Source organism: Giraffa tippelskirchi, chromosome 1 (assembly GCF_054371585.1).
Source record: "Giraffa tippelskirchi isolate mGirTip1 chromosome 1, T2T-mGirTip1v1.2.pri, whole genome shotgun sequence".
NCBI classification, from domain to species: Eukaryota; Metazoa; Chordata; class Mammalia; order Artiodactyla; family Giraffidae; genus Giraffa; species Giraffa tippelskirchi.
In genome coordinates, this window is record NC_137275.1 from 36,470,587 (window position 1) to 36,492,994 (window position 22,408).

A 22,408-nucleotide genomic window follows, 5' to 3' on the forward strand; every position below is an offset into this window, starting at 1 on the left:
TGTGTAACACATCAATATCTTTGCTTAGGTGCTTGAAAAATATTCTTTAAAAGAAAGAAGGAAGTACTGAATGAATTGCAGGGATAATACAGATGATAGAAAAGAGCAACTCAGTACATTGGTAGAGCCCTGGAGTGAAATACATCAGGGCACCACAGATTAATAGCAACAGCATCTAGACTCAGCTAATTCTTCTTGCTCTTTCCAAGCTCATCAAGCAAAATTCTCCAATGCAATTTTGTTTTCTTCATAGATTTTCCCATGGAATTAGAAACTGATAACTAGACAATGTAAATATCTATTCTAACTGGCTATCGCATATCTCACTGTGCATGGATAAACTGGCCTTCATTTTTAGACATTAGTCTAATGTAAGTTTGGTTGGTGTGTTTCCTTTTGGACTTTCAGGTATGATCATTCTGTTTGCTTCTCATTTTTCAAGTGTCAAATTCATGTTGCATGATCAAGATGGGAATGACTCTCATAACTGCAAGAGATTGTGATATAAGAAATCCAGGGCATACTTTGTTACTGACTGCTGAAGGAAAATACTGATTTCTATCTATTTTGTCTCTTTTTGACACACAATAATGGTCACAGTCAAGATTCTTGTGTAATGGACTGAGTAGAGATTGTTATTGCAATGAACTGAGCAAAAAATTGTATTTTCTTGTTACTTGAAATATGATCCATTTTCCTGTGTTTGAATTCATACCCTAAGCTGAAAAGAGAGAATCCTAGAGTCATAAGAATACATTCCAGGTTTAAATCTAATATTTGTTAGTGTAGCCAATCTTGCTTAGTTTGATCAATGTGTGAAGTTCTGACAAAATACCGTTTGTAGTCCTTAAAAGACCAAATTTGACTGTGTTGACATAGCTAAGGTAATTTATTAGGTGCTGAGTGGGCTTTGATTTGGTTTTCCTCTAAGATACCATTATCATTTTTAACTCCAACAGAGCCAAAGAAAATTTTGGATAAAATTATTGGATCTATGATATCAGGTAGATAATATCTTTGCCATGGTTTTTATGTTTTAAGATGTATTGGACAATGATACTTCCTCAATTTTTATTGACATCAGGAAGATGAGAAGAGAATTCACAATCATAATTTCTTGTTACAAACGCATCTATCAATCTCTATAGCCAAGTTAATAATCCCTTTATATTTTTATATCCTCACTATATCTGAAATCTAAATACTCATCCTGCCTTCCATAACAACTAGTCACCTAGAAATAGACTGATGCATCCAAGTTAGCCACATTTATGATTTTGGAAACAATCTATTACCTGAATTTTTCCTTAGAATTGTGTCTTCTGAATGGGCAGAACCATTATTACAATGTGTTTAATGGCTATTTTCCCAGCTTTGAGAGTATGTGATCTCATGCATGGCTCCTTAGTCTTCAGCCTAAACAGATTCTGGCTACCTAACCCCATTGCCCTGACCTGTAGTGCTGAGGTCCTATCTTGCCCAGGTCATGAGGATATGGTGTGACATTTATTCATACAAAATAAAAGCAGGGAATAATAGGGGAAGTTTTATCAGCAAAATTTCATTTCATACCAGCTTTCAATATTATGGACTATATTGATAAGAGAAAACAAAAAAAAGAGTTCTTTGAATCATCCACTAGGGTATGGGTTGAACATCAGAGAGTTCTTGAATAGAATTACTACAAAAGCTAGACTACTCTCCAAGATAGGCGCAGAGGTAAGACTTTTTATAGTTAGTGTCTTAATTGCTGCTAAGGAATTGTATCGTATGCTATATATCTTACCTTAACTTCCACATGTGCCATCAGTACCGCAAAATTGGTTAGGTGGTTACAAGAGCATGTAGTATGTGTCTTATTTGTTGTCAGGAGCCGACAGCCTTGGGTTGACCAGTAACCTGTCATTGTGCGCTTGGAATAGCTCCAAAATGAACAGTTAGGATTGAAGTTTTCCTCAGACTGCTACAGACAAAAAAACAACAACAATAAAGCCAATAACTATTTTATGATCATGCAAATTAAGTCAGCATTTTATTTACATCTAACAAAACTTCATACTATGTTCCAATATTTCTGGAGATGTCTACCAATGTTTTCATATTAAGTAGGGCTTATCGATTCTAAATAAATTTGAATATATGAATATATGTTATTTATTCTCCTTGTTTAGAGGTGAATTCATTTAAAAATAATATTGAAGGGATACTAGTATTATCTCAGAATCACATCAATTAATATATCCTACAAAGAAAAGAATTGCTATATAAAATAAACTTCTGAGATGATAAAAGTGAAAGAAAAGTGAAAGTAAAAATTGCTCAGTCTTGTTTGACTCTTTGCGACACCATGGACTGTAGCTCACCAAACTTCTCTGTCCATGAAATTCTCTGGGCAAAGATACTTAGTATTCTGAGAACTATGGGTTGCCATTCCCTCCTACAGGGGATCTTCTCAACCCCTCAAACTTCGGAATCCTGCATTGCAGGCAGATTTTTTACCATCTGAGCCACCAGGAAAGCCTCTCTGAGAGAACAGTTTTTAAAATTTTTTGTTCAATTTACACTACAAACTTTGCATATGCATAAAACTATATCTACACACAAAGGACATAATTACTTATAATGTCAGATGTGTAGTTATGCCCAGTTCCACTGAACATATTGTTAGTTCTTTTTAATTACAGAGAAGTATTTATAAATCCGTCTATGAATACTTTTACCTAATTGCTACTTTTGAACTGTGGTGTTGGAGAGATTCTTGAGAGTCCCTTGGGCTGCATGGAGATCAAGCCAGTCAATGCTAAAGGAAATCAGTCCTGAATATTCATTGGAAGGACTGACGCTTAAACTGAAGCTCCAATACTTTGGCTACCTGATTCGAAGAACTGAGTCAATGGAAAATACCCTAATGCTGGGAATGATTGAGGGCAGGAAAAGAAGGGGGCAACAGTGGATGAGATGGTTGGATGGAATCACTGATTCGATGGACATGAGTTTGAGCAAGTTCCGGAAGTTGGTATTAGACAGAGAAGCCTGACATGCTGCAGTCCATAGGGTCGCAAAGAGTCAGACACAACTGAGTGACTGAGCTGAACTGAATTGATATACATATACAAGAATTACTCTCCTCCCTCACTTTGGGGGGGAAAAGTCACTATTTTATAGAAAATGAATTTCTATATGTCAAATAATAGGGACACTAAAAGGAAATTAATACATTCCATACTTATAAAAAATTTAATGTGGATAGACATTTTCTTACCTTGATGTGTTTAACAGTGAACACCACAGGATCAGCCAAATAAACCTTATTACTGAACTCTTTGTTTATGGCTGCTGTAATAACTGGAGAATTGACGATAACAGAATGATTGGTGGACATAGCCTCTGTTCCTAACTTCATGCTGGCATTCTCCGTGGACAAATAAGGACCCAAGTTGTTATAAAGGACAAAGGCCACTCTGATCTCTCCTAAAATGAGTACATATAAATTGGGAAGAAACTAATTAGCTTGTACATCCTTTTTAGACCAGGTGTTTCTAATTAGACTGTAATCAAATTTATATATTATATATATTCACAACAAAATTCAAACATTCATTTCAACCAAAGTGCCAGTCATTCATGAGGAAAGGAGAGTCTAATGATACTAAAACAACTACATATCAGTACTAAAAAAAAAAAAACCAAAACCTCAATCTCTATCTCATTTGAACCAAAGAGACTATGGAACAAAATATCAGAAATCTATGTGATCTTGGGGAAAGCAAAGATGCTTTGGATAGGACCCAAAAGCCACTAATTATAAAAGAAAAAGATGGTAAACTAAGCTTTATCAAAATTGATATTCTCTGTCTACCAAAATACAATATTAAGAAAATTAATAAGATAGCCACAAACTAGGAAATATAAATGCATATGACTCATAAATACATAAAGCATTTCTGCTACTCAACAGTCAAATAATAAATATCATACTAAAATGGCAAAACACATAAACTTATTATAAAGTATTATTATACTTTAGATATATAAAAAGCTAATAGATACAAGAAAAACTGTCAACATTATTCATAATTAGGGAAGTAAAAATCAAAATAATAGAAATAGCATTTCATACCCACTAGAATCTCTACAACTCACACTACAAAAGACTAGCCACACTAATACTGGTAAAAGTGTGGAACAAATGAACCTCTGCATACTATTGGTGGGAGTTCAACTATTTGGAAAAATATTTGGCAATTTCTTATAAAGTTAAACATGTATCTACTCTTGCTAGATACATGGAAACATACATACACAAAGAAAGAAAAGGTTGTATAAGCATGTTTATAACTACCTTATTCACAAAAGTGCAAAAATAGAAATAACTCAAAGTATATCAATAGGAGAATAAATAAATTATGGCTTATTAAAATAACAGAATTATTATACATCAATAAAGAACAAACTAATGATAGATGGAGCATCATGATTGAATCCACAAAATATTATACAGAGTTAAAGAATACAGATGGAAAGAATACACACTTTATTATTCCAGTTATATGAAGTCTAAGAACAGATAAAGTTTGTAATTAGAAATATTAATGAGAATAAAGTGGTTCATCAGGTGAGGAGATGGGGTGAGAAAACCAGAAAGAGACATCAGGACATTCTCTGGGTGGTTGTTGTTCAGTTGATAAGTCGTGTTCAACTTTTTGCGATCCCATGGACTGCAGCATGTCAGGTTCCACGTCCTTCACTATCTCCTGAAGTCTGCTCAAATTCATGGCCATTGAGTTGGTGATACTCTCTAACTTCCTCTTCCTCTGGCACCCGCTTCTCCTTTTGAATTCAGTCTTTTCCAGAATCAGGGTCTTTTCTAGTAAGTCAGCTCTTTGTATCAGTTGGCCAAAGTATTAGAGCTTCAGCATCAGTCCTTTAAATGCATATTCAGGGTTAATTTCCTTTAGGATCGACTGGTTGGAACTTCTTGCAGTCCAAGGGACTTCTCCAGTACCATGATTCAAAAATATCAATTCTTTGGCATTTAGCCTTTTTTATAGTCCAACTCTCACATCTGTATATGACTACTGGAAAAAACATAGCTTTGACTGTATGGACTTTCGTCTGCAAAGTGATGTCTCTGATGTCTAGCTTTGTCATCACTTGCCTTCCAAGGAGTAAGCACCTTTTAATTTCATGGCTGAAGTCACTATCTGCAGTGATTTTGGAGTAAAAGAAAATAAAGTCTGTCACTGCTTATAGTTTCTTCTTCTATTTGCCATGAAGTGATGGGACCACATGCCATGATCTTAGTTTTTTAATGTTGAGTTTCAAACCAGCTTTTTCATTCTCTTTCAACCTCATCAAGAGATTCTTTAGGTCCTCCTCAATTTCTGCCATCAGAGTGGTATTATCTGCATATCTGAGGTTGTTGATATTTCTCCTGGCAATCTTAATTCCAGCTTGTGATTCATCCAGTCCAATATTTCGCATGATATATTCTACACAGAAGTTAAATAAGCAGAGCAACAATATACAGTCTTATTGTACCGCTTTCCTAATTCTGAACCAATCTGTTGTTCAATGTCCAGTTCTAACTATTGCTTCTTTCAGTTCAGTTCGGTTCAGTTGCTCAGTCATGTCCAACTCTGCAACACCATGCACCATGGACTGCAGCACAGCAGGCCTCCCTGTCCATCACAATTCTTGGAGTTTACCCAAACTCATGTCCATTGAGTCGGTGATACCATCCAACCATCTCATTCTCTGTCATTCCCTTCTCCTCCTGGCCTCAATCTTTCCCAGCATCAGGATCTTTTCAAATGAGTCAGTTCTTTGCATCAGGTGGCCAAAGTATTGGAGTTTCAGCTTCAACAACAGTCCTTCCAATGAACATTCAGGACTGATTTCCTTTAAGATGGACTGGTTGGATCTCCTTGCAGTCCAAGGGAATCTCAAGAGTCTTCAATACCACAGTTCTACTGCTAATGCTGCTGCTGCTGCTACTGCTGCTGCTGCTGCTAATAAGTCGCTTCAGTCGTGTCCTACTCTTAGTGATCAATGGACTGCAGCCTACCAGGCTCCTTCATCCATGGGATTCTCCAGGCAAGAGTACTGGAGTGGGTTGCCACTGCCTTCTCTGCAACAACACAGTTCAAAAGTATCAATTCTGTGGCGCTCAGATGTCTTTATAGTCCAACTCTCACATCCATATATGACCACTGGAAAAATCATAGCCTTGACTAGACGGACATTTGTTGGCAAAGTAATGCTTCTGGTTTTTAATATGCTGTCTAGGTTGGTCATAAATTTTCTTCCAAGGAGTAAGCATTTTTTATTTTCATGACTGCAGTCACCATCTGCAGTGATTTTGGAGCACCCAAAAATAAAGTCTGTCACTGTTTCCCCATCTATTTGCCATGAAGTGATGGGAACGGATGCCATGATCTTAGTTTTCTCCTGTTGAGCTTTAAGCCAACTTTTTCACTCTCCTCTTTCACTTTCATCAAGAGGCTCTGTAGTTCTTCTTCACTTTCTGCCATAAGGGTGGTGTCATCTGCATATCTGAGGTTATTGATATTTCTCCCAGCAATCTTGATTCCAGCTTGGGTTTCATTCAGCCCAGCATTTCTCATGATGTTCTCTGCATATAAGTTAAATAAGCAGGGTGACAATATATACAGTCTTGATGTATTCCTTTCCCGATTTAGAACCAGACTGTTGTCCCATGTCTAGTTCTAACTGTTGCTTTCTGACCTGCATACAGATTTCTCAAGAGGCAGGTCAGGTGGTCTGGTATTCCCATCTCTTTAAGAATTTTCCACAGTTTGTTGTGATCCACACAAAGGCTTTGGCATAGTCAATAAAGCAGATATAGATGTTTTTCTGGAACTCTCTTGCTTTTTTGATGATCCAATGGATGTTGACAATTTGATCTATGGTTCCTCTGCCTTTTCTAAAACCAGCTTGAACATCTGCAAGTTCATGCTTCACGTATTGCTGAAGCCTGGCTTGGAGAATTTTAAGCATTACTTTACTAGCATGTGAGATGAGTGCAATTGAGAGGTAGTTTGAGCAGTTTTTGGCATTACCTTTCTTTGGGATTGGAACAAAAACTGACATTTTCCAGTCCTGTGGCCACTGCTGAGTTTTCCAAATTTGCTGGCATATCGAGTGCAGCACTTTCACAGCATCATCTTTCAGGATTTGAAATAGCTCAAGTGGAATTCCATCACCTTCACTAGCTTTGTTTGTAGTGATGCTTCCTAAGGCGTACTCAACTTCACATTCCAGGATGTCTGGCTCTAGGTGAGTGGTCACACCATCGTGATTTTCTGGGTCGTGAAGATCTTTTTTGTATAGTTCTTCTGTGTATTCTTGACACCTCTTCTTAATATCTTCTGCTTCTTTTAGGTCCATACCATTTCTGCCCTTTATTGAGCCCATTTTTGTATGAAATATTTTCTTGGCATCTCTAATTTTCTGGAGGAGATCTCTAGTCTTTCCCATTCTATTGTTTTCCTCTATTTCTTTGCACTGATCACTGAGGAAGGCTTTCTTATCTCTCCTTGCCATTTTGCTTTTTTACATGTATTTTTTGGGGGATGGTCTTGATTCCTGTCTCCTGTACAATGTCACAAACCTCTTTACCTGCATATAAGTTACTGAGGTGACAGATAAGGTGGTCTGGTATTACTATCTCTTTAAGAATTTTCCACATTTGCTGTTATATACACAGTTAAAGGCTTTAGTTGAGTCAATGAAGCAGAAGTAGATGCTTCTCTGGAATTCCCTTGCTTTCTTTATGATCAGTGAATGCTAGCAATAAGATCTCTGTATCTTCTGTCTTTTCTAAACCCAGCTTTTACATCTGGAAGTTCTCAGTTTGCACACTGCTGAAGCCTAGCTTGAAGCATAACCTACTAGAATGTGAAATGCACACAACTGTACAGAAGTTTGAATATTCTTTGACATTGCTCTTCTTTGGAATTGGAATGCAGCTGGAAATTTCCAGTCCTGTGGCTACTGCCGAGTTTTCCAAATTTGCTGCCATATTGAGCACAGCACTTTAAAAACATTACTCATCTTATTTTATGTGATATCACAGAGGAATGTATAACTGTCAAATTCATCAGGCTAAATACTTGAGATTCTGTTGTTCAGTCGCCAAGTCATGTCTGACTTTTGTGACTCCACAGACTGCAGCATGCCAGGCTTCCCTGTCCTTCACCATCTCCTGGAACTTGCCCATGTTCATGTCCATTGCATTTGTGATGCTATCCAACCATCTCACCCTCAGCTCCCCTCTTCTCCTTCTGCCTTCAGTATTTCCCAGCATCAGGGTCTTTTTCAATGAGTTGGCTCTTTGCATCAGGTGGCCAAAGTATCGAAGCTTCAGCTTCAGCATCAGTCCTTCCAGTGAGTGTTCAGGGTTGATTTCCTTTAGGACTGACTTGTTTGATCTGTTTGCTGTCAGATCAGATCAAGTAAGGAGATCAAACATTTAAGATAAGTGCATTTTATTACATTCCAATTATATCTCAATTTCAATTAAAACAAAATAAAATATTCAAAATCTTTACCTGTGATTACTGAAAGGGAGGGAGTCTGGGAGAGGGAAGGATTGGGGGTTTGAGATTAGCAGATGCAAATTATGTAGAGAATGAATAAATAACAATGTCTTACTACAGAGTGCAGCATATTTAATATCCTGCAATAAACCATAATGGAAAAGAATGGATATATATATTGTAAATATAACATTGTAAATTAACTGTATTTCAATAAATTTTAAAAATTTCTTACCTGTCTTAAACCTCAACTATCATATTCAAGATCACATTCTTATGTCCTTCTACCTTATTTCTTCTGTTGTGACAATCTCTGACATATAAATCCTCTGTAATTAACTTTTTAGTATGCTTCTCTTAAATTTTACATAATTTCCTTTCTTAAAGCCCTATGTCTTACTTCCAGTATAAATCCATTTTGGTTCCCCAAGAGACAGGCACTGTCCTGACCACTGTAGTAACTAAGACAGGGAAATCCCTGAATCTTAGAGTGAAGTGGGAATAAAGATAAAAATTAATACATTTTTTGAGGAGGGAGGGGGCTGTCCAATATCTAAATTGCATTCCCATGTTTGGGATATGCCCTACTCTTAGAGACTTACAGATACAAAAGGGACATATATTTGCTTTCCCAGCCTGCCTTTCAAAGAGGCTGCTCGGGGCACCTCAGTTCAATGTGTCCAGTCAGATGCACTAGCTTCACATTTCAGATGGGGAACTAGTGACTCAAGGAAGTAGGAGGTGGAGCAGCAGCAGCACTTTCCCTTGTGGCAGCAGTGACATGTCACGGCATTGTTTTTTGTGATACAGGCTGCTGTCAGCCTCCTTGCTCTTGTATGTTTTCTGGGTCTGATTATCTAGCTGTCTCAGTAATACTATAAGATTTCTAATCCAGTAAAGAGATTATTATCCGAGCTGCATAACAGAAAGGGACATTCTTATATTTTCTAATACAAAAAATAATGTACTAAATACTTCTTGACTGTTACAACATAGCATTTAATTTTAGTTCTTTTCCTCTAGACTTAACATAAAAATGTTAATCTTTGGAGGGCTAAACTTAGGAATGGCTATGTATTTTTCTCATTGACAGAAACAACTGCTATTTTAATTGGTTTATAACTGGTGATAATTCATACCAATTTCCCCTTGTGGAATGGTGTCAGACTGTCATCCCACCTTATTTTACCAGCGCAATTTGTCATATATAATTGTTACAGAATCTCCACTCCAGAAGAAGTGCTTTGAGCACTACATTCATGCTTAAATGTGGCCTAAAACACACACATACACATGCACACATTAATTTAGTAAATAAAATGAGTTCAAAACTATATGACTATGTAAACTATATGTCTATATGACTAATGTAGACATATTTCAATCTTTATTGGCTTTATATCTGAAAATCCATATATTTATTTGATAAACCCTTAGTGATTGTATCCATGCGCCAGGCACTAGGGTTACATCAGTGAACATACTGTGAAAGCTTCTTGTTCTCATGGAGAAAGAGAAAGAGAGGCAGAGTCAGACAGAGAAAGAGAAAGAGTCAGACAATATGCAGGAAGCTTAAAAAAAATTATTATTAATAATAATTTCATATCAGTTCAGTTCAGTCGCTGAGTCGTGTCCGACTCTTCGCGACCCCATGAATCTCAGCATGCCAGGCCTCCCTGTCCATCACCAACTATAGAGTTTACCCAAACCCATGTCCATCGAGTCAGTGATGCCATCCAACCATCTCATCCTCTGTCGTACCCTTTTCCTCCTACCCCCAATCCTTCCCAGCATTAGGTTCTTTTCCAATGAGTCAACTCCTCGCATGAGGTGGGCAAAGTATTGGAGTTTCAGCTTCAACATCAGTCCTTCCAATGAACACCCAGGACTGATCTCCTTTAGGATGGACTGGTTGGATCTCCTTGCAGTCCAAGGGACTCTCAAGAGTCTTCTCCAGCACCACAGTTCAAAAGCATCAACTCTTCGGCACTCAGCCTTCTTCACAGTCCAACTCTCACATCCATACATGACCACTGGAAAAACCACAGCCTTGACTAGACGGACCTTTGTTGGCAAAGTAATGTCTCAGCTTTTAAATATGCTATCTAGGTTGGTCATAACCTTCCTTCCAAGGAGTAAGCGTCTTCTAATTTCATGGCTGCTTTATAATGATAAGTAAATAAAGGCTATGAAGAAGCACTTGTAGAAAATGGCTAATGGGAAAAGAATGACTGGGAAAGACTAGTCTACCTTTGAGGCAACAGGAAAAACTTTCCTAAAGGGTTAAGATTTATACTGAGCAGTGTATGAGAGAAGTTTCCAGAACAAGTAATGTAAAAATTGCACTTCAGAAGAAAGAAAATACAAATGTCTGATGAGGGAATATTCTTGGTACATTCAAGAAATACTACTGAGACTAAACTAGGGAACCCTTGTGTATTATTGGCAAAAATATAATTGCTATATCTACTATAGAAAACAAAAAATTAAAAATATGAGGATTCCTCAAAAAATTGAAAGCAGAATTGTCAGATGATCAGTAAGTCTACTTCTGGGTACTTAACCGAAGCACATAAAAACAGTGACTTGAAAAAGACCTATGCGCCCCCATGTTCACTACAGAATTATTTATAATAGCCAACACATGGAAACCAGTATCCATTGATAAATGAACAAATAAAGAGAATGTTATGTATATAATTATATAGAGAGACATAAAATGGGAAATGGAGTACTCTTCAGCCATGAAAAGGAAAATTTTGTCATTTGCTATAAACTGTATGGACTTTGAGGGCATTATGCTAAGTGAAATAAGTCAGAGAGAGAAACACAACTATCTCATTTACATGTGGAATCTTAAGGAAAAACAAACTAGCTAACTAATAAAGAAAACAGACTACTGGTGGCTTGAAGTGAAGGGTGAGGGTAAGCAAAATGAGAGTAAAATGTGAAAACTTCTATTTATGAAATAAATAAGTCATGAGGATGGTGATTATAGTTAATAATGCTATATTATCTATTTTGAAAATTGATAAAACAATAGATTTTAAAACTTCTCTCAAGCAAAAGACAATTAACTATGGTGATGAATGTTAACTGGACTTAATGTGGTATCATTTCATAATATATACAAATATCAAGTCACCATGTTGTACACCTTAAAGTAACATAATGTTATATGCCAATTATATCTCAATTTAAAAAAGAAAATCAAGACTGGACTGTCTAGATCACAGAGAGCATGCTAAAAACAGACATGAGCTGGGGCAGCTGAGGCAGGAAAGAATTGGACTAGGGAGCATGTGATAGGTCTGTGAAGTCATTTTATTTCATTCTAAGTGTAAGTTGGGGTGAAGAACTCTCTGTCTACAGGATAAACTGATGTGGGCCAAGAGTCAAAGAAGGGAAACCACTAGGAAGAATTGGGAATCTGATTTCACTCTACAGAAAATCTTAGCGCTGCCTCAATATTCACACTTAGGAACAAAATAAATACAATTTTAAGTTAGGGCTGATAAAATTTCCAACATTAAAGAATTTTGTTCTTCTGGCAACAAACATAATCTGTTTTTCTTGATATTATTTAAGTCTCTTCTTTTTCAAAACTATTTACCTTGTAATATGAAAAATCAGTTTTGAGTTGGTTGTACAACCTGAAGTCACCTTCCCATCACATAGCAGGTTAAAAGATATCACCTTCTTATTTAAAAATGTTAATATTAGTGAGGCTTCAGACATACTCTCTGTGAGATTATTTTTTTAAATATTTATTTAATTTTAATTATACTGAGTTGCTATAGTTCAGTTCAGTTCAGTTAGGTCGCTCAGTCGTGTGTGACTCTTTGGCACCCCATGAACCACAGCACACCAGGCCTCCCTGTCCATCACCAACTCCCTGAGTCCACCCAAACTCATGTCCATCGAATCGATGATGCCATCCAGCCATCTCGTCCTCTGTCGTCCCCTTCTCCTCCTGCCCTCAATCTTTCCCAGCATCAGGGTCTTTTCCAGTGAGTCAGCTCTTCGCATCAGGTGGCCAAAGTACTGGAGCTTCAGCTTCAACATCAGTCCTTCCAATGAACAACCAGGACTGATCTCCTTTAGGATGAACTGGTTGGATCTCCTTGTTGTCCAAGGGACTCTCAAGAGTCTTCTCCAACACCACAGTTCAAAAGCATCAATTCTTCAGCGCTCAGCTTTCTTTATAGTCCATCCATACATGACTACAGGAAAAACCATAGCCTTGACTAGATGGGCCTTTGGTGGCAATGTCTCTGCTTTTTAATATCTGGTACTAAATTGATCTGTATCTACTAGTTTCATTGTCCAAAAGCATCTGCTTACATTTACATTTTCGATATGCTTTGCAAAGGAAAAGCATAGAAACATCCTCAAAAATAAGTTAATAAGGAAAATACAATTTTTAAATTACAAATAAAATTTACACTAGAAATTTTAGAAACAAAATCTGTCAAGTTGGTGGGAGTTACTCCTTCCAAAGGAAAAAGTCAGAACTTCTGAATTTTGTTGTCTATCAATTTTCCTCACATTCAAGTTTCTGATATTTTTCTACATCTGAAAGGTAACAACAACTTCCAAATATAACTGGAAATTTTGTAGAGCAAATATCATTAAAATATTGTTAGTGTAGAAGGTAAGAAAGAGGAGAAGAAAGAGATCAGTGCAGTGAGAGGAGAGGAAAGATTTTAGATAGCAGATCTAAAATTCCAACCTAAGACGTAATGAATTAATGACAAGTTCAATTCCATCAAACTTAATAGACAAATTCTAACCTACCATTTCTGCCATTTTGTTTTAGAGTATTTGCAGAAAGCTGGATAGTGCTTCCATGACCGGTGTTTTCTGGAAATTTCAGGTCTTCTAAGTTTCCTTCTGTGCTCAACCTTGCAACTTCCAATTCTATTAATGGTAAAAAGATGTCAGTACTCATTGAGAAACATGCCAAAGTTAAGATAATTACCGAAATACTTCTGAAATCAAAACACTGGAACTGATCTTCATCTGCTATACTTTATAGTAGTTCAGGGGTTTTAGAAATTGTTTTTAATATTTCAGTTTTTTTTCAAAATAAAGCAAATAAAAGTTATTAAAAATCAGATAAGAATATCAATTATAAAGCCTAGAATTTAAAATTAAAGCTCAAATACTGTTTGTCATTTACTATCAGTTTACTTTCAAAATGTTATCTTTATTTCATGAATTAAGTGAAATCTTTTTATAATCTGGAGCTCTACTATTATATCAATATTGATTTATTTTTAAATCTAATAAGTTTAAAATAACTTTATCAAATCTTCTGAAATAAAACTGTCAGCTACATCCTTAAACACACTAATTAGATTTATACTTTTTTATGACCTAGCAACACAATTATCAAAAATTATTTTAACACCTTTACTTAAATCACTAGCTTCTTTATAGTTTATAATTCAGAGAAATTCTTATTATAACTGAAGTGATCCATAGGATAAAATTTAAAATACTACCCTCCATAGATAGAAACTTATATGTATATATCAGTTTCATACATAAAAATTAAAAAAAAAAAGGGTCTCACTGTCCTTGATCTCAGGTCAGGCTAATATAGTCAGTATTGAAATGTCCTTGGAAAGATACAGCATGATTACGAGCACACTTCTAAGCTAATGACAAGTGATACCCTCCTAAGTATAAAAAAAACAATAACTTATCTCCCCTGAAATAAAGTACGATTCATAATACGTGGTTCACCATAGATGATACTTTTTTCTTTTCCCTCTTCTGCTGAACAAGATGATAGTTTTTTCTTGTCCTTCTCTGGCCCTTCTGTATAACAAAAGCCACTTACGAATATTGTCTGTGTTCTCCCTGACAATGTCAGTCTTCAAAAGGTTATCGGCCAGCACAAAGGCACTTTCCTCCACAGTGTCAAGTAACATGGTAGCTGCACGCAGTTGATCACTTGTAGTCAGGTCTCTCCAGGCATTCAAGGCTTGTGGCTGGAGGAGGTTGTTAACTGTCTCGACCATTGCCTACAAGAAGATGAACAGAATGACAGAGGTCTCTAGTGAACCCACAGGGTTGTCAGAAATCCAGGCATACATGCTGCCCAGCAAGTAAGAATCATTGGTGTGCATGAGTTCAGTATTGTCCCAGCCGCCCCTGTGACATGCTGCAGTGGAAGCATTCATTATTTTGTGCTGTAAAATCCTAGCTAAGACTTTGCAAGGCAACAGGAAAACCTGCTTTTTGTTCTGAAGGACAACAAATAGAGCTATGCTTCTTTCTTAAAATCAATAGCAAAGGCTTCAATAAGACTATAATCACATAATTAAATTATTTGGCTGGGAAACTGTTGGCAAGTAATTCAAACTAACACTTTCATCACATCACCACAAAAATGATTTCCTCTATACATCACCATAAAACTAGATGCTGAATATAATAGAAATCAAAAGGATGACTAAAGACAGGACAATACAAGAATTTGTTATGTATAGTTTAAGAACTCACTAAGCAAACCGATTTTTTTCTTAACCGCTAGTATAATGTCAGGATGGGGAAAAATATCAAAGCATACATACTCCCAGGGCTTTGGAAGAGAAATCTTTGTGCTGTTTACTATTAGGGAGGGGAGTAAACAGTTGGAGCTTGCTACCTATGGCCTTTGAGCATTTTTCCTTAAAAAAAATAAAAAAATCAGCAGTAAGTACACTCACACATAGAGATAAAGTACCAAGGTTCTCTCTGCTTCATTCAGAAGAACTGTCTTTCTAGTTATAATTTATATATTTCCCACGGTGAGCTCAATACTCTGGGTTGCAAGAAAAGACAGTTCTTTCATTAAGGTCTTCTTAAGATTTCACTCAAACATAGAGAATTGGACAACAGAAAAATACACCACCGGCAGTTTGAAAGTGATCTTCCTTGAACCTGTTGATTATGAAATATGCATCTAATCCGGAAATAATGTTGAATAAACAGCAAACACAGGCACTTTCCAGGCAGTACACAGGTTTTCTAAAACAGGACTCACAGTATTGACACATTGGAGAGGGAGGGGGAAAGACTGGGGCAATACCCATTAAGCTGCAGTGTTTTCTTCTGGCTGGTGTTTTCATAGTAACCAAGTAACAACTGTTAAAAATTCAGCTTCATAATGAAACACCTTGCTGCCAATTAACACCAGCTTCAAAAACGAATCTGCCTTTTGATGAAAGTTGTTCTTGATATTTTTCCCAGCTCTTCCAAGTTCTGGCTAAAAATCAACATCACTGGACTTTTACATAAAATAGTTCTACTTGCAAGTTGAGTACTTTGTATCATTAAAAAAAAAAGTCTCTCATGAGTTTAATGACTGAGTATTTCCACATAATATGCTTAGCTCTGTCATTTGTTCTGTGTTTAAAACATGACCTAGAAATCAGGCAAAAGCATTTCTGGATCACAACAATTTGATCTGCTTTCCAGGAAGTTCTCTATGGAGTGATGCCAACAGGACATGCCAAAAAAAGGAGGTGCCAGATAGAAATCAAACAACAAAAAAGATTAGGTATTCTCTGAAGCCAAACAGAGGACAGTGACCTCTTGAGTGCAAGGAAGTATTCTTTCTGGGATTCACTGCTCTTCTTAATTCATTAGAAATGTTCTGAAAACCACATATGTGACAAAAATTATGCTGGTTCTTTATGGACCAACCATTTTAACATTAGTGAATCACCTTACATTGATTAAACCTTACCTCAGGGAACATTTTGGGGAGATAATGCAATGTTTCTGTTCTTCCCTCTATAGATTTTTTTTATTTTTTTAAATTTAAAAATGCAAAAGGAAAAGAAGCAACTATAGTCAACTCTGAGATGTTCTTAATAGGAAACTGTTTACAAATGGGGTGCTTTAGCTAAAATACTGAGTCTTTCAATTGACAGTAAATACATCAGACAACATTATTATCTTAATTTTGCAACTGAAAATGTATAAGGTGCAATATTTTTTCATTATATATTTTGAGCATATTTTAACAACTGCATCATCCCAAACAAGACAAAGTTTTAGAGAAGTTTTCTATGAAAGCCTAAATGATTTCCAAGCTTATTGCAGAAATGACAGGTCCTAAAATCTAGGTGGGTTAAGACACAAATCTAGTATTTATTTATTTTTAAATAGCACCTGTTATGATTGTATAAAAGGAAATGCCAACACAAGAATTGAGACAGAATTCTCAGGTGCCAAAATCAGTGTGGGATTTGGAACCAGATCTGCTGAGTCTGCAACTGTACTTTGCCACCTTACTAGTTGTGTGCTATTGGGCAAGTTTTTTTTTAACTTTTTAGCTATGAGGGAAGTCACTATGTTTTTTTAACTTTTTAAATTAGAGATGATAATGAAATCATTTCATAGGGTTGCCTGGCTCATAACAAGTGTTTAGGTGCAATCCTATCTTTATTTTCATTTGATATCAAAGTTCAGTGTGGGAAGAAGAAAGGTATTCACTGAATAAAGCAAAAGTCATCTCTGATAATTGCAAAATATTCACCCTGAAGTGAGATCTGGAAGAAATGCCTCTTCTACAATGCAATGTCATAAACAGAACTGATACACAACTTACCTACTATGGAGGAATGGGAGGAACATGTGTATTAGATAGTTCATAATGTTCCCTGGTGGTACAGTGGGTAAGAATCCACCTGCCATTGCACAGGACACAGGTTTGATCCCTGGTAAAGGAAGATTCTGCATGCCATGGAGCAATTAAGCCCATGCACAACTACTGAGCCTACGCTATCTAGAGCCCACAAGCTGCGGCTATTGAGCCCGTGTACCACAACTACTGAAGGCTGTGTGCCCTAGAGCCTGTGCTCCACAGTAGGGGAATCCACCACAATGAGATACCCACGCTCTGCAAAAAAGACCAGCCCCCACTCACCACAACTAGAGAACACCCACACATAGCAACAAAGACCAATGCAAAAAAAAAAATAAAAATAAATGATTTTTTAAAAAAATTCATAATATGTATTCTAGAGGCTTGAACTAACTGATCTGTTTTCTGCTAGTGAGAAGCACAATTAAGTCAATTTTAATAGCTTTATAATTAATACAATTTGTGTTAAGCTTTCCAAAGGTTGTTGACATGTCCCTGTTACCAGTTTCATGAAGACCAAATAAATAGTCACAAATATTCAATAGCAAAAAAAATCTATATTTCATTTTCCCTATATATTCATACATTTATACATTTTATACACAAATGATGACATTAGGTAATAAAGCTTTCATTTTGGGGGGGTTTTCTGGTCAAACTAGTTATTACATTGCTTTCACTACCTCAAAAACATTTCTTTAAAATACAAGTTGATTTTTCATTTTATTTGGTTACAAAGAAATGAACTTAACTACAGTTTAGAACCAAAGTTGAACAGGAAATACACAATGAATTTGATTAAAGTGAGGTAATGGAGAAGGCAATGGCAACCCACTCCAGTACTCTTGCCTAGAAAATCCCATGGATGGAGGAGCCTGGTAGGCTGCAGTCCATGGGGTCGCTAAGAGTTGGAGACGACTGAGCAACTTCACTTTTACTTTTCACTTTCATACATTGGAGAAGGAAATGGCAACCCACTCCAGTATTCTTGCCTGGAGAATCCCAGGGATGGGGGAGCCTGGTGGGCTGCTGTCTATGGGGTCGCACAGAGTTGGATATGACTGAAGTGACTTAGCAGCAGCAGCAATGGGACATCACTTGATCAATGCTAAGTTGCTTCAGTCATGTCCAGCTCTGTGCGACCCCATAGACGGCAGCCCACCAGGCTCCGCCGTCTCTGGGATTCTCCAGGCAAGAACACTGCAGTGGGATGCCATTGTCTTCTTCAACGCATGAAAGTGAAAAGTAGAAATGAAGTCGCTCAGTCGTCTCCAACTCTTAGCGACCCCATGGACTGCAGCCCACCAGGCTCCTCCGTCCATGGGATTTTCCAGGCAAGAGTACTGGAGTGGGTTGTCGTTGCCTTCTCACTTGATCAATAGCTCTCACCAATTTCTCTTCTGCTATCATTTTTTTATTGACCTAAGATTTACATTCTAACGTTAGAATAAATAAGACTAATTCTGAATAAATCGTAAAAAATATATTCTAACCACAATGCTTTGATTGAAAAGGGAAAACAAACAAAAATACCTAATGGTTTTGACATTATAGACTGAAATAATTTAAAATTTCGGAATGTTAATTTAATTAAAAATATCTTTGCCAGAAACTAAATGTTAATTCACCCCATTATCTTTTTCAAAACACATAAACTGAATAGGAGATGGACCTGAGAAGTTATATTCTGTTTCTGCCACACATTTCAGTGTGCCTTTGGGCAAACTGATGTTTTCTAACCAATTAACAAAGTGTGAACTGCATAAGAAAATAAGATGCATCATATTTCAATTTGAGGGTGGTTAGGGCCATTCTATATAAGATACTACTTTTCTTATTAAACAGTTTACAGACTAGATTCTAAAGTCACTTTTGCCTTCCTAAAAATCAAACATAAATTAGGAAGTGTGAAAATCAGTTAGATTCATACCAGAATTATGGACATCCCTTATCTTTCTGGACATATATTGACATTGCACAATATTATCTGACCCCTCATCATCAAATTCAGATCTTAAGCAAATTCATTTGACTAATTTTACACTGAGCATTTAATTATAGCATGTTTGTTAAAAGGTGTTTTAAACTGTTAAATCACACTTCATATATTTCAAAAGGGATGCTGTATTTATTTGGTGAAAAATAGCTGTATATCTTTCCAATATCAATTTTCATCATTTTTCTAGGAGAATGTGCTTGTGAAATGGTCTAGAATTCCTTAGCAAGAATAGACAAAAGGGTCCATGGTGAGAAATATATCAATGGCATTTCTTACCAAGATAAACTCTAAATCTTAAACTAGGTAAGAAAAATCACCTGGGAAACTTATTTACCCTTCTTTCTTGCTTGAAAACCATTAAAATAAAGATCCAAACAGAATGAATGCCTTTGAAAAGATACACAACTATACCATCATGGCATTTTTTTGAAGACAAGCTTTTTAATCATAATCTCATTCAGGTTTTAGCTCAGGTATCAGCTACTCATATAGGTCTTCCACTAGCAGCATATCTAAGGAGAGTCATCCACTTAAACCATTATGTTTTGTCTTCTTTGTAACAGGTATCATTATCTAAGGTGTGTCAGATATTTATTTACTTACAAAACTATGTTAACTAGTAGGTCACTCACGCAAAAAAGGTAAACTTCATGAAGGTAGTGATTGTGTCATTTGTAAGTGCCCAAAACTGCCTGGCACACAGTAAGTGTTCAATAACTCTTTGCTGAATTATTGCCATCTAGTGAAGATTCACATGAAAGTGAGTTTTCTTCCTTTTCACATCAGTAGAAAAAAAAAAATCTCTGATTTTATAAGAGCAAAGATTATCTAAGTACAAATGAAAAGGTCTATTAACTAGCCAGTTTATCCAAATCATTATCATCAGAGACTTGATGTCACAATGGGCTCCCATTTTTTAGTACTTATTCACCTTTAATAGAATTATTCATATTTGGGTCTGGCTTTCTCACTAGATTATGATGTCCTCAGGGGACATATCATGTTCATTTTTATTTTTCCAGGGTAAATTTTAGTGTTTCGAGACATTTTAGTATTCAATAAAGGCTCATTAAACAAAAATAACCTACTTTTACTATCAAATCATTAATACAATAGGGAAACTGAAAACATCTTCTTTTATTCCTGTAACTTTTTGCTATGTCACCCAAGAAGTCTTCTGAGTGACCAGATATCATCATGGTTTGGAAGGAAGGCAGGATGAATTACAGGGAATGAAGGTAATTCATTTTAACTTTCAATGAAACTCATATTTTATTAAATATGTATGATATGCAAACAACTAGGGAAATCACTGCTGGGTGAGGTTAGGAAAAACAAGGAAATCTGTTCTCAATTGCATACACTCCAAAGCAGAAGGTAAACATGTCACATGGGATAGAAAGTACGGAATTCTTGCTGAGAAGGATAAAAGATCCTAGAGGTGTTTGGTTTTGAATCAGACACTAAAAGATAAATAAGCTTTCTTTACCTCAGAAGAGGAAATTTGAGGCTGAGGTACATAATAAGCAAGTTGATGATTAAAAAAGAAAAAATGAAGGTATTGAGGCAAGAAATGGGTTGGGTTTGATGTGAGAAGAATGCATAATGTAAGAAAAGATAGATTTAAAAAAGTGTAAAAAGAGTAAAGTGAGAGAGATGGTGAGTATAATTCATATCTTAGAAGATTTTCAGTACGATAGTTTGGGCTGTATTGTGTAGAAAATCTACAGCCATTAAATATATTTACATAAAGAATTTATAAACTTAGGTCTTAAGTTCTTGAGGTCATTCATTATTTTTTAATGAATTTTCATTTTTTTCTTTTGTGTTGAAGCATATGTTCATATATACATATATTATCATTAGGCAGCCCATTAGAATGTTAAGAGCAATTATCTCCCATTAGTAGTAAATAAATTGCTGACATCCTTTTGAAAAACTGCTTAGTAACACGAAATTTTAGTTTTACCTCCACTTCTTTGTCTTTTTCCTGTTTTCTCATGAACATAATATTTTTTATCAATGTATACAGTAATCATGATGAAAATTGTTCCTCTTACTATCTCATATATATAGTTATGTTTAATAGAAAGAAAGAAAGAAAGATAGCGCTAAGTCGTGTTCGGCTCTTGTGACCTATGGACTGTAGCCTGCCAGGCTCCTCTGCCCATGGGATTTTCCAAGCTAGAATACCGGAGTGGGTTGCCATTTCCTTCTCCATGTTTAATATATGTCGTGTATAAGTCTCAGGCTACAGAGAGAAAGAAAAACAAATCTTCAGATCTTCTCTGCTCCAATTTCTTGCTTTCTGACTCTCTCTCTCTCTCTATATATATATGTATATGTATATACATATATATATAAAATATATAATTTACACTGATTTATAATTAAAAATTAAAAAAAAACCTTTAACTCTTCATTTTTGACTTTGTAATAAGTTTGTCATTTGAGAATAAAATAAAATAGAGCAAAAGTTTTACATCATTCCTGAATAGGGCACATTGTACTCCAATCTATGTTTAGACATTGATTCAAATCAAAATTTTAAAGGTCAAATGTTAGAAGTCTTCAAAACAGTTTTAAACTTAAAGTTTTTTTATTAGAAGTCAAGCTGAGTGACTGATATTTACACATCTGATCAATAAACCTAAGATTATTTTAATAATCACTGTCATTTAATATTACTAAGCATATAAAACCACTAATCTCTGAACTCCCTTTTATATTATAGTGAAGTGTTGGCATTTTCAAGTCTTAATAAAAATTAGATTGTATAACACAACTGACCTGAATATAGTAATAAGAACCTTTAATAGTAGAACAAGATAAAACAGACATTTTACAAAAAAAGACTCGGCCTCTTCCAGAAACCCCTTGTTATTTAAAAATGTATTTAACAAACTGTAACTGATTGTATTATTTTTAAATCTTATATAAAATTAAATGATTGAACACTGTCAAATCTATGTTGTGTTATAGAAATTGTGCTAAGTCCCTTCAGTCATGTCCAACTCTTTGCAACCCTATGGATGTAGCCCTCCAGGCTTCTCTGCCCATGGGAATTCTCCAGAAAAGAATACTGGAGTGGGTTGCCATTAACTTTTTGCTTACTCAACATTCATTCAACAAATATTAATTAAGTGCGTTTAACTGAGATACTGCAAAGAGAGATAGTTATTCTTCCTTCCCTCAAAGTGATAA

At 35.8% G+C, this 22,408-nt stretch overlaps 1 protein-coding gene across 15 annotated transcripts in view; it reads right to left on the minus strand.

The window, feature by feature from the left end:
- The window catches only part of ADGRL3 (adhesion G protein-coupled receptor L3), an 885,081-nt gene that overhangs the window by 122,725 nt on the left and 739,948 nt on the right, over window positions 1-22,408 (minus strand). For 12 of the 15 annotated variants that reach the window (XM_081506859.1, XM_081506741.1, XM_081506647.1 and 9 more), the window contains 4 exons: window positions 14,410-14,593; window positions 13,359-13,481; window positions 3,263-3,471; window positions 1,787-1,963 (listed from right to left, as the gene is read on the minus strand). In XM_081506859.1, coding sequence (XP_081362985.1) covers window positions 1,787-1,963; window positions 3,263-3,471; window positions 13,359-13,481; window positions 14,410-14,593 — 693 coding nt within the window. The remainder of the gene's footprint in view (window positions 1-1,786; window positions 1,964-3,262; window positions 3,472-13,358; window positions 13,482-14,409; window positions 14,594-22,408) is intronic. The other 3 variants (XM_081507339.1, XM_081507660.1, XM_081507243.1) reach the window with 1 other exon arrangement.